At 39.6% G+C, this 13,604-nt stretch overlaps 1 protein-coding gene across 1 annotated transcript; it reads right to left on the reverse strand.

The window, feature by feature from the left end:
* Positions 1–149: 149 nt before the first annotated feature.
* On the reverse strand, positions 150–13,551 carry LOC135348059 (uncharacterized). Its single transcript, XM_064546203.1, has 2 exons — positions 13,394–13,551; positions 150–4,488 (listed from the first exon to the last, which is right to left on the reverse strand). Exon 2 carries the CDS (start codon positions 4,469–4,471, stop codon positions 371–373), a length of 4,101 nt encoding a protein of 1,366 aa, XP_064402273.1. The 5' UTR covers positions 4,472–4,488; positions 13,394–13,551; the 3' UTR covers positions 150–370.
* Positions 13,552–13,604: the final 53 nt, after the last annotated feature.

The following is a 13,604-nucleotide window of genomic DNA, read 5'->3' on the forward strand; positions in this document are numbered from 1 at the left end:
TAGAGTATGAACAGCAGTGTTGATTGATAGCCTATAAGAGTGTGTGCACCCGGATAACAATCAATAAATATTTTACATATTGAATCGAAACACATCACTTCAATACAAAGCATGACCATATAGCCATGCATGAACAGGTTGGCCCAACGTTTTGTATATACGTTCATACAAACAGTGATTATTAATTACACATTCTTGACATTATGGTCACAAATCATTCAGCATTCTATAAACTACAAGGATACGGCAATTAGAACCAGCTAGCTCAAACAGGCATTCACACAATAATTAAGCAATTAATATTCTACAAGCAATGTCCTACAGGCTACATATTTTTTCAGCACTATTCTACATGTTCATTTCATCAAAGCTACTGATTGTCCAACAGCGGCTCCCTTAGCTGGCTGAAATCGGCAAATTTCTCCCTAGGTGGAGGAATCACTTGAACAGTTGGATTTGGCTTTGCCGCACCGTAATTTGCCGAAACATCGAGCAAACGCCTAGTTTCTTCTTCATTTTCGTCGTCGCCATTTGCAAGATTCTTGCGATATTGACTGTACTCAACAAAACGAAGGTACATAAGTATGCCGACTATCAGTAGAAACAACACAAACGTGAAAGCCAGTGAGATATCCGCTAAGATTGCTTGATCTTCAACACTGTTGGTAGTAGCCCGAATATGGTAAGTGGCAGCAGTAAATATCCCCAGATTCAGTAAAAAAAGTGATTCTAGTGTGTCCAAAAGCCAGTTGTTAATAAAATTAACGTATCGTTTTTCCTCACTCGCATTTTTCAAGAGCTTCAGTTCGTAAACACCTCCGACAATCCAAGTATAAGATCCTGTACAGATACAGACTGTTGAAATAGCTAACAGATTTGTACTCGGGTTTCCAAGAAAATTCACTGCAAAGGTTACCAGAATAATAATACGTATTATCAAAAACAACCCCGGCCAATATCGATGATTTGGCTTGTAAGGTGTGTGGTATCGTTTGAATAATTCATAACAGGTTTTGTAGAGCGATCTTCGAGAAATACAGCAGGACTCTGTCACAAACTGTGCAAATGTAAGCATTGTGGTGTACGGAAAAACGAAAACAATCAGAACTGCAAGAGAAAAAGCCAATAGAATGGCATGGTTTCCTTGAGCATAAACCAAGTTGCCATCAAAAAGCCAAACCATAGCAGATTGCAAGTCATTAGACAATTCAATGCTGGCAAATGAAAGACCTGCTAGAATAGTGCGTACAATTTTTGTGTAGGACAGCAAGATTACAGTAGCCAGCACAAAGACAGGGTCACCAAGTTTTGCCAACTTTTCAGATGCTGGAATTGAAAGTTTACAAACAACGATGATCAAAAGAACTAGAAAAAGGAGATACCCAGGAAATACAAACTGTAGCCAGGTCTTCGCATACTGATTCATACCATTGAAGAAACATATTTCGATTCCAAAATCAAGATTTAGCCATGCCAAAAAAATGGACAATCCTTTAAAAGTACCAGATGGTACCATGACAGCTTTGTTTACAGCCACGATATTCGCATAGAATATCAGTCCATGTATTGCACCAGTTTGAACAGTTAGATTGAGAAGAAACAGACAAGTAACAAGCAGAATTCCCATTAGTGCGAAAGGGATCAACAGGAAGAGGTAGTAATCTGAGCACTCGGAACAAATTGAGCTACCTAAAAGAAGACTTTTGTCCGTTCCACATGACCCACACAAAATTCCAGACCGATTATAATTACATTGTGTGTCTGGTGATGTCATAATGACAGGAGCAGAAGGAAACAAACAGTAATCAAATGGACAATTAGGAAAAAACTTCAACCCTGTGAAATTTCCACTATCATTGTATCTAAGTCCAACCCAAAAATTTGTTGATCTTTCTATTCCACCAGTATCAATGTTGCAACTGGATGTGTACGGCCGCAAATGCGAATCACATGCACAAGTATTAACATCAAAAACGAATCCAATGGGACACTCCGAAAACTGAACCATGATACTCTTTGATGTATTCCCCACATCTCGACAAGGTCCCTCTGCATACATGGTTAGCTGCTCTGCGTTGTTAGGAGATGAAACTCTAAACTTCAATTTTGTACAACTGTAATTCACTTTCTGGAGAATTCCTTCGTTTCCAAGTACCTTGTTTGTATTGTTGAAACCTGACACTAGATAGCTTCTGACTAGTGCAACTACACCAACGTCAAGCTCATTACGAACGGAAACACTCACAGAAAATTCTTCTCCCCTCCTACTTGTCAAGTTTAGTGTTTGGACGTCACAAACAGGGTTTCCATCTTTATTACAGAAGCACAGCCGATATGGATCAGAAGATGCAGCGGAATATATTTCTGAATCACCAAAGTCGGATATGTTTTCAAATGTTTTCAAAACACTTTGGTTATGTTGTGTTATAGGAGTACACCTATTGAGCATTCCTCCATACAATGCTGGACCTCCGTCTTGAGCTTCATTATCACCAAACTTCAGTGCCACAGTGTCAGTGAGTTCAATATCAAAGAAACACGTTGGTGGTTCTGCATAAACATTTCGTAACCTAATATCGTTCGTGCAGTTGATAAAACTAATAACTTCCTCAACATGGATTGATGAACCAGTCAATGCAATGTTTTTATTGAATACAGTTAAAGAATTGGGTGTTATTATAAGTTTTGATCTGTAGAATAAATGAAGAGCACCACCATGTTTTGCTGTGTTCCTAGTAAAGTTTCCATTTCCAGCAAAAATGATAGTGCTGTCGATCGAATAGATTGCTCCACCATCATCATCAGGTGCCTGATTGTTCTCAAACAGATAGTTGTCCATCAGCGTCAAAGTGCTTTGGGACATTCCAAGGCCAGCTCCATAATCGTTACTAACGATGTTGTCGGTTATTCTAGTGTACCCGGCAAAAGTAACATTAGAATTTTTCAAGTAATGCGGTGGCCGATGGCCAACACTACCCGCCATGGTAGTTGTCCCGTTAAAAGTGCAGCTACTGGATGCAATTAAAATACAAAATGCTCGATTTAATGCTTCGTTGTCCAGAAATTCGAATGCTCCCAACACATTAATTGTGCTATGTTGAGAGACGAGTACAGCAGACTGATCTGACGATGCAGAGTTCCCAGAAATGTGTACTAGTCCATTAACACGCATACTGCTCGCTAGCAAAGTTAATCCAGCAGCTGCTACTAAAGCGGAGTTGTTCTTTATGGATAGAGTGCCATTCAGCATGAGGACTGTACTTCCCATGAAAAACCCAGCACTATAATCGGCATGATTGTTCACAAAGCTGACATCACCATTAATAGTAATAGTTTGATAGACTGACTGAATTCCAACAGTAGCATTGGGTGCGTCCTTTGCTTGATTATTATAGAACATTACTAAACCAGTCCAATTCACACTACTACCCTGCATAGTAAATGTAGAATGTGAATAATTTTGAATGAGCAAGTTATCATAAGCGAACAATTGTTCGGTGACTGTAAATGGAGAGTTAAAGAAGTAGGCAGAGCCTTGATTTCGAGCAAATATTAATGAAGTGAAGGAGACTACAGAATTTGTGATGAAAATTGTAACTTCCAGTTGGATAACATCAGGCAGTCCAGGAACATGCAGTGGAGGACCAGCTTCGTTGCCGATAAGCTCAAAAGATCCATTAGAAATTAGAACACTGGAATTAATTGCTAGTGGCTGGGGATTCAGATTGTATAAAAATTTGATGTTGCCAAAGTTGTACATTGTAGACTCCGTGATCGTCAATGCACTTTCTCCTAAGAAATTACCTTCATTACCAAAGTTTCCTGTGAAATTTGTATTTCCATAAAAGGTTAAATTGCTTTTTATAGCATAGAATCCGCCAAGTGATCCTGAATTACCTTCGAAAACACAGTCACTAGAGAAAAATAGCTCAGAGAATGAAGCTTTCAGAATGCTGTACGTTTCATAACCTTGATTTGTTGAAAAGATGGTGTCCACAAAGTGAACAGAACTGGTTGTTACGAGCATGGCACCTCCTAAACTACCAGAAATATTTAGTCCATGCAGTGAAGCTGAAGTAACATTCATGAGGGTAATCCCAGAAATATATTGACTTGAGCAGGCTTGAAAAGAGATGTATTTGAGCTTCAAATTGATCAAATTGAGAAAATGGAGGCTACCCCTAGAATAGCATTGAATGATAACATTAGAAGGTGCTTCAAGACTATTGTTGATCTTGTTTTCCACTACTAATGAGGAAGTCAAAGCGTGCTCTCCAGGTAGAAACACAAGAGAAACAGATTCGAATGATGATGTATCGGTTTTAGCAAATTCATTCAGAGTCAGGCATGGTTCAGGGCATGTTGAGGTGCTGTTTTCTGGCTTGATATGAAACACGGCTTGAATTGCAGCTGTACAGCATACACATAAAAGGAGCACCAGAGGCTTTATCCACTGGTTAAGTCTCTTCATAGTGACAGGGGTTCAAGCTACAAGTAGAATAGGGTGTGTCATCATACGTACAATAATAGAACAATACATGGATACGTATACTATAAAATTATTGTTTTTATTGGCAATAATAATTGTTGTTACAATTTACACTGCTGGGATTGGTCAAGAAGCACAAAAGCGTGGAAACAAGCGAATGTGAATCCGTCACAATAATTTATAAGTCGGTAGGGGTTATGGAATTTCAGACAACATGACACTTCAAACAACCTAGCAAAAACAGACAGAGCTATGCAGAAACTAAACCAAAGAATACTATGCCTCGTAATCGAACTGGCTGAATAACGTTAAGACGATGTAAAGAAAAACAGTGAAAGATTAATATTAATTAAGCAGTCTTCCGAGTAAGTAGCTGCACGAGGAATACGGTACATCTGACTGTGTGTCTGTCTGTGTATTCCAGTTGTAACTGCTCAACGGTTGCAAACTAACAGCTTCTAGCAACATTTTTATGGATATGGATTCATAGATTTGCAAACGCTTTTTTTGAGCTAGATCTATACTATGGCTAGAAAGGAAAGGAAGAAACGACAGCAGATCACGTACTGTAATTTGCGTTTTGATCTTAATTAGTGGAGGCGATAATATTAACCCATGCAGCTACTCAAACATAGAGACGACCATTCTGTTAATTATATGCAGTGCCTCATGCTGTTATTCGAGGACATTTCGAGGGAAGCTGCCTCTTACAGCTGTTTTTGTCTTGATTTTATACTTTTAATAGCCATACTGTTAGCTTTCATAACACTTTCTCTTATTGACATGGATTGGTAATAATTACTTTAGATTGGCTGGCAGAAAAAAGGCCCCCCTTGATCTCACCCAAGACACAAGACACAGTTTTGGTTTTGGGGTTTTTTAACTGGTCTTCTATAACCAACTATACAGCACCACCTCTAGCTGACAACGCTGCTCGCCTTCACAGACACTACTCTACGGGTTCTAGTCTTGCGACTACAATTATTTATTCTTTGTGTAGAACACAGCCTTGACAGAGCCGGAGGAAGCAAATATGAAGTGGTCAGTCCCATAAAGGAATAAGAATAGATCACACTACATGTTATTGTAAGTTGGAGTTGATGGAGCACAGGGGGGGGGGGGCTCTAGCCCCGTCAGCCCCCCTCTGCAGACAGCATGAAATTTTGTTTTAGCACGACGACTTAGAAAAACAGACAGGGCTACATATGTATACAGAAAGTATACTTTCGGGGGGGGCTTTAGCCCCGTTATCCTCCCTCTGCCTACGCCACTGCAGACAGCATAAAATTTCCAACAATTTAGCACGACGATTTAGCAAAAACAGACAGAGCTACATATGTATACAAAAAGTATACTATAATGCCTTGTAATCAAGAGATACATGGAGAAAGTGATGCATGCATTGCATGTAGCTATTTAGAGCTTGCATTAGCAAAATTTGAGCTTGCCATTAATGTCTTCTTGCATGTCCATGAATGCCTCGAGGCATGATTTTGCTTTGGTCAAAAGTGCTTGATGGCTATATAATTAGGGGGAGATTCCAATTAAGGTTAAAGTTCACAATGGTTGCTGCTTCTGGCATGCGGTATACAACCAGAGGAGGATTGTCAGGGTCAAAAGGTATTAATCATAGAGCTTTATGATTGACCTTGACGATCCTCCTCTGGTGTACAGCTTTTGCAGATGTTTTTCTGACTCTAGTGCTATCATAATTTATGTTTAGAAACTTATGATGCTGTGAAGAGGGATTGGAAATGAGGCTACTTCGTGGTACCGCAATCTGTGTTACCCCGCAGTTTACTTGAAATGTGAGGAGGGCCATCTGATCGATGTGCATGCTTACTGCTGAGGAAAAGTGATGACCCTTTGTTTTAGATGAAATCCAGCGCCTAATGCTCAACCAATTTGAGCCCTGCCCGTCCCAAAATCCTGGCTACGCCACTAATTAATCTGGATGTTTATCTTAGCTGTGCATGCATGTAGATCGATCTACTTCTATAACTAGTCTGCTGCAAGCTGCACTGTGCTATAATGCCTCTCACCATGTTTTGCTTTCGCTGAAAAATAGAAGAGTATGATAATGTTACGTTATGTTCTATATAATGTTATTATGCCTTGAGGCGTAGCCGCACGAGGGATACGGTAAAGCTGACTGTGTGTGTGTCTGTTCTATCTGTAACTGCTTAACGATTACAATGCGACGAAAACTAACAGCTTCTATAGGCTTCTAGCCATATTCTCTTGGATTTTGATTCGTGGATTAGCAAACTAAAGCTTCTTTCTCGAGTTATGGCTAGTTTGACTCGCATTGAAGGCTGTTGCAGTCTCTTCAGAATCTTTCGTAGCATCATCTGTTTGCACAAACTTTCTATTCAACTTATGAGTTAGCCTTGCAACTAAAGCGCTAGCTTTTTGAAAGTCAGAAGGATCGAGCTGCTAAAGAAGCTATATTAAAGTAGTCATTATATTGAACTTGCAGACACACCCCTTATTACTAGATCTAATACTTAATACCAGTGTAAGACAGTCCATTTTGAACCCCAAGATCCTGGCAGAATCTTTGTTGAGGTCCTGGTAAGCCATAAACCAACCTTTTCTGATAACTCTTTTTAGACTGCTTGTTATAGATATACTACTTTCTGTGATTGAATTCTGCTTATCTCACAGACTACTGACTATGCCTTTGACAAACGTTTGCTCCCCTCGAAAATAAGACGTACATTTTATGGTATCTGTGGCATTTAATTTGTCCACTGACATTTATTACCAGCCTGGCTTGCCATTCAACAGAATGCTTCAAACATTGACGAGCTATAGTGGACTATTTCATGCACTTACATGCAGTAGTACAACCTGGATCAATGGAAACATTCACTTTCAATCACATCAGCCCAGAACCAACAACGGTATTTTAATAATGAAAAAAGTCATCGTTAGTACAAAAGCAACCCCTCAACACAAAGGCTGCTTCTGTATAATGGCCTGAAATGTCCTCCGAAGGTGTTTGATAATAGGGTACGTTACACTCAAATTTCATCGAGGTGAAAATAATAGCTTAGAGCTAGGATGTATGTTACTGCGTTCTATCGTGATAACCGCCACTGAACTGATCAACCTGTTAAACTACTATGGTATTAGCCTCGACCCCAGGCCAAGTTTTCGCTTTTATTAGGCCTGGTACTAGTTGTCTGCGCATGTGTCAGTCGTTTGTCAGATTCTGACGAATGGATATTCTCGTTCACTTTCGTGACACTTATATTCGTGTACTATCGTGTAACTAGAAGTCAGTTCCCGTTTTATCATTATTGGAATCGATTGGAATGGCTCTTAGCTGAAGCTTCTCTCTTCCCTGAAGACTAGAAAACATTATTCTGAAGACTGAACAACAAGGGAAGAGGTATAAAGCTTTGTTAAGCTTGTTAAGGTCAGATATTTTTGTGTGGGCCCTATGCTATCAAGTCTTGTTCATGTTTGGCAAGATCTAGGTAGACTATATAGTTTCACCATTAATATGGTGGATCAAGTGAAGAGTGTAAGCTAGAGAACTTGGTGCTGCCATCATTAACTGTCGACAATGACACTATAACCTGTTTAATACGAGAAACTTAATATGTATAGATCTACACGTATTTAGAATGTCTACTTCTTGTACAAGAGCAATGGCTAATATCCAGCTATCCCAATAGTGCTCCTCTTGGCTATACTAACGGACGAGACTGGACAGTTTGAGGTAAGGGTTTAACCGTCTTTGGTTTCTTGTCCTATACTCACAGGACTGGAGTATAACCTGCTCATTCAAGCGTTACTGGGTAGCTCAGAGGCATCAAGAGAATCTACGTTTTCTCAAGCAAAATTTACCTGAGTTACGAGTTGGGGCCTAGAATCAGAGAAGTCTAGCAGCCTGCTAAATCTTTTTGAAACGTAATTTGAAGGCATTCAATCATCCTGAAGTTGCCCTGGGTCATTGTAATCATGCTGCAGCACAACTGGCAACTCCACAGGCCCTTGTGAAGCAGCTCTCTATGTGCATCTTTTGTGTACTCACTCTGTGCATTTTCTGTGTACAAATTTCGGTTATTGAATATTTTTACCGACCACAAACACAATGAAAATTTAACGCAGCAGACAACCAGTACCAGGCCTATTTACATGTTCGCCTAACCGTTATAAAAGCGAAAACTCGACCTGGGATCGAGGCTACTATGGTATGTAATGAATCTCGTGCCAACTAGTAATCCTGGGCCCTCTAACCCACTCAAGTCAATAGCCCACATTTTAAAGGTGCCGTTCCAAATTCTTACCCATGTAGCCGTACAGCTGTAGTACCGAACAGTATAATGGCAGCTTCAAAAATTCAGGCATCTGGATATTGAGTACATCAAAGATTTCAGAGCTACAAGCATGTTTGTAGCTACATCTCGGCCATAGAGACGCAGAAGAATCCATGCAAACACTGCATGTGTTTGACTGCTTCAACACATGAGGCATGACTCTGAAAAGTTTACCAACCATCAAGCATCTTAACTCCCGGGGGATCTGACACAATAAGCTTCCTTCAGACCCTCGTCAGCCACAACTAAATTAACAGTAGTAACCCGATAGAGTTTCGTAAAGAAAAAAATAATGGGTAAATAACCAAACTGGAATAATAGGAGGCTGACTTTTTGAATAGTAATAGGCAAAAAAAGAGCATAATTTGTCAAGGCCTAGCTGCGGTCACGTACGTGGTTTAAGTCAGATCATAGATAAACGAAAGAAAGGGATAGGCAACGCCCCACGTGATACTAGGTAAATGCAGTGTGTGACATCACACCCTCTGGTTGGAGGCGAGTTGCGCTCAAGAAAGTACACAGTGATCCCTATATCTGCTTATTTTTCTCGTGGGGGGCCTAAAAGAGAAATTCAAAGCAATCAGGCATCATGCACACATACACCCAGCACTACTGATAGCTACAGCTGCTATGTTAGTGCCGAGCTTTCTTTTATTCAGCTTGATTTGTGTGAAAAAACACCAATTTGTCAGTTTATGTATACCTCTATCTCCAATATGAAATAATTTTATAACATGTACGTTTCACAAAATTAAAGTGTGTTTATAACTGCATGGAACAAAGCATATTTTCCAGCTCTCAATGCAGTGAAGTAGTAGCAGCACCATGAAACGTTTGTCCGAAGTCCAGAAAGTTTGCGTACCTCTCCTGCTCTTACTGTACATGGTCATCTAGTTTGAAGTGCTCTAAGACACAGTTTAGGTATTAGAAAGTGGAACACAAGTATCTTTATCTGTATTGTGTGATCGAAGAGATGGCATTTGAAGGACTTGGGAACAGACCTGTTATGGTTTGTAGAGTGTACTGCATGACACCCCCTTTGGAGCTCACTTTCTCATCACTTTGCATAATATAGTAGCTCTAAAAGATTAATAGCCTATGTCAAGAGTTCATTAGGAAGAGTACGCAACTCCACTTAAAACCATAGTAGGCGTTTCTTCAACCATAGATAGTAGAGGAAGGGGATTGGAAACGGGATCACGTGAGCTTATGCTTGCAATGTAAGGCATCTGGGACCGTGCGCGTTGCAACCTATGACATCTTGAGGTGTGATTTTACTGGTTTTGAGGTCAAGAGAAGCTTTTGAAAAGAAGCAAATGAGAGGATACTAGGTAAGTAAATGTATGAATAGCCCTAAAATTTGTCTTGAGGCATGGCTAGATACAAAATGAAACATTATTACTAGCTAGAAGTCATGTTCACTCTTGGTAGCACACAAAATTTGAAGATTTTACAACACTTAGCTTCTTCTTTTTATTTGTGGGGTAAGAACTGACATATGAATTGCATCTATTGTAAATGAATGGTTACAGTAGTAGTACATGATGTTATTTTATTGCTTCAGCTGTATATTGGAAGTGGGGATATAATACTTCTTGAGTTATTGACCGATTTGTTGATTTCCACTAGCCATCTTTGCGGGGTAGCATCTCCATAACTAAGCTGAGTTTATATTCGAGACTCGGCAATATTAAAGATCAATGTCCATATTATTGCTTCCAATGCATTAGATTTTGAAAATCACTATTCATGCTCTGATTTTGTCACCACAGTGTCGATGTGTGGCAAGAACTTGGACTGAGAAATCACTGAAAGAACATTGATAATTCATGTATAATTATGTTTAGACCATGCTTATACCTTATATTGATTGTTCATTGTTGTCTATGCATGATCATAAGCTTGCTTTAAGCTTTTAGTTTAGCATAAACTGCCATTAGTGCACAAAAAGTTTATTGCAAGCTCAGCACTTCAAGTTGCATCCATGGTCGCGGCTATAATTGAGGTTGTAGCAAGGACGGTCCGTGTGAAATAGTGCTAATTGCCTGTGTTTCCAATCCCCTACCTCTACTATCTATGCTTCAACCCTCGGCACACAACCCGCCTATAACCACATGCTGTTGTATAAACTGTGAAATCAAATTTGCAATGAATAACATAGTGATGATTGTGATAATTATCACTAATGTACAACTGCCAGTAGGAAAGGCAATGAATAACATATAGTTAGTAATTTTATTCATTGCCTTTCCTACTTGTTGCGGTTACAACAGCCATGCAGTATCTGTGACGTAGGAATGGAGGAATACTTTTTATGCACAGTCTATTGGAGTTGCGTACTCTTCCTAATGAACTCTTGCCTATGTCTAAGTGTACCTGGTGTCTCCTCAAGAGCACAGTTTGCTATAATACTACATATCTTTACTGACATTTTGAGTGCACACACCCCTTTTTGCTCATTACACGCCCCTTTTTAGCAACTCGCCTCATTCAACGGAAGTGCTGGGCGTTGCCTATCCCTTTCTTTCGTTTATCTATGGTCAGATATATAAGTGGCGTATCCCGACAGGTTCCATGGTTCCATGGAATGTAGATTATATAAGATTATGTAGTGTTAATGAGATTCATAATCATTGCAATTGATGTCACGTGTCAAGGTAGACTACCGTAATTGATGTAATTACAGCGCCAGAAAAAATTATCCACTTCTAAGTGGCGCATCTTTAGAGCACACGAAATTACGTTCAACCCAAGCTGGCGCCTAAATTATGGTGGCGCTTATATTCAACAGCTAGTATAGAATTTGTAGAGAAAATGGGCGTGGTCTAGCTCAGTTTCACTTGCTAGCTGCACCGTTGAGAGCTGAATGACTTGTGAACAATATTCATTGACTGTAGCTATGGGTTAGACAACTGTTTAGAAGTGAAGGAAGTCAAAGATGCAGGATGATTGTCTTGATGTCTCAAATAAGCCTTTTTATAAGCGCCAGAAAAAATAATTCCAACAACGGTTGGCGCTTTTTTAGGACCTAAAAAATTATGCTGATGCTGACGTGGCGCTTAAATTATGGTGGCGCTATAATTGATTACATCAATTACGGTTCTAGCTAGCTAGCTGCTGGAACTATTGTACAGAATCTTTAGCAACAAATACGGTAGACTTGCACAAAGTAAGACTATAGTTGTTTAGGCCCTCAAAAGATAGAGTAGATTGTCATGATTATAATTATTTCCAGCGGGGGAAGTCAATATGTGTAAAACTGCCTTAGCTATGTGTATCTCAAGAATACAGTAACTCCTACTCTTCCCCGCTGGATATACTAGTACCTAGCAATGATATGTTCATCTAGCCTTGATCTTCATGACCGCATTTGTAGTTCAAAGTGCCATGACGTCATCACCATTTTTGGGGCTAATTAGCATAATTTAATTAGGAAAAAGAAAACATTGAGCTTCATTTTGGATCATTTTGATGCAGCATGTATAAGCTTACACTGTATATTGCAAATAATACAGCAGTATAATATATATGAACATAGTGTTAAATTTTGGTATTTACAGCCAGACCTGGGCCTTAACTATCCCAGAGAGCTTGAATGATCGTGATCATACTAGGCTCATTTCATGCAATCCGCTACCGTGGTTATATACCCCTCGGAGTAACCACGGTAGCGGAGAATATATGGGTGCGTATCCTCCTCGTAGGTGCATGTGGTACCGGTATATCACAAAAATCCCACAAGCAGCTATAGTACAAGGCCTGCTTCTTTTCAACATTACAATGGAGAAAGTTGGGCCAGGAACGAGACTTATACATGTAGTATGATCTATATCCAATTCTTGATTCTTCAAAGTGTATTTACAATTAGACTACCGTAAAACCTCTGGCGACCCTCTAAATATGCGACACTTGGACATTTCGCCCATAATTATAGCACCATATAAATTAATTTTTTTGTGTACATTAAAACTCTTACTTTTGCAAAACGTATTTAAAAGTGTCGCCTTAAATCGAGGTTTTACGGTACCGTAATACCTCAATTTAGATTTAAGGCGACCCTCCAAATATGCGACACCCTGGCAATTTTCTGACCTCTAAAAATAGCGACAGCTGCATTGACAATTATTTTTTAATGTCGTGTTCTAAATAGATCAGAGGTGAATGTAGCCACTCCCTAACCTCGATTGTAGCCCACTGGAAAATCAGTGTTTTTAATTAAGCGGCCTGAAATCGAGGCGGCAAGAGGATTCTGTATAAAAAATATAGAGTTATACCTCTAACCCTCTGAACATGCGACACCATGCAGGACTTCAATCAATATAATTTTTTAACCTCTAAAAGAAGCGACCTCTGGTTTCGTAATTATTAAAAAGTGCCGCTTTAAATCGAGGTCTTTATACGGTACTCACGGAACATAGCTATATATACAAGCCGGCCTACAACAAGCACTTTGGTGCTCTTAGTCTTATCATGTTATGCATGTACCAATGCAACTGCAAAAGCAGCATTGCATAGTAGTTAGAACCTTATACGCAGTAGATGAATGAAAACACCTAATGAAACTCGACCTCACCTTCTGTCAACTTTCAGCAATAGATATTTATTGCTCAGCTCCAACACTGCACATGCTGGCCGTCCAGTCCACCGTCTACATGTACGTGTGGATCTACCACTGATTGTTGGGACTGGACTCACTGCATTTATACTAGAGCGTACCCTTGCGCATGCGCAAGCTATGAACTCTTGCTTATACCAGTCTGCAAGGACACTCTTTAATTAGTATT

Source organism: Halichondria panicea, chromosome 14 (genome assembly GCF_963675165.1).
Source record: "Halichondria panicea chromosome 14, odHalPani1.1, whole genome shotgun sequence".
Lineage (NCBI taxonomy): Eukaryota > Metazoa > Porifera > Demospongiae > Suberitida > Halichondriidae > Halichondria > Halichondria panicea.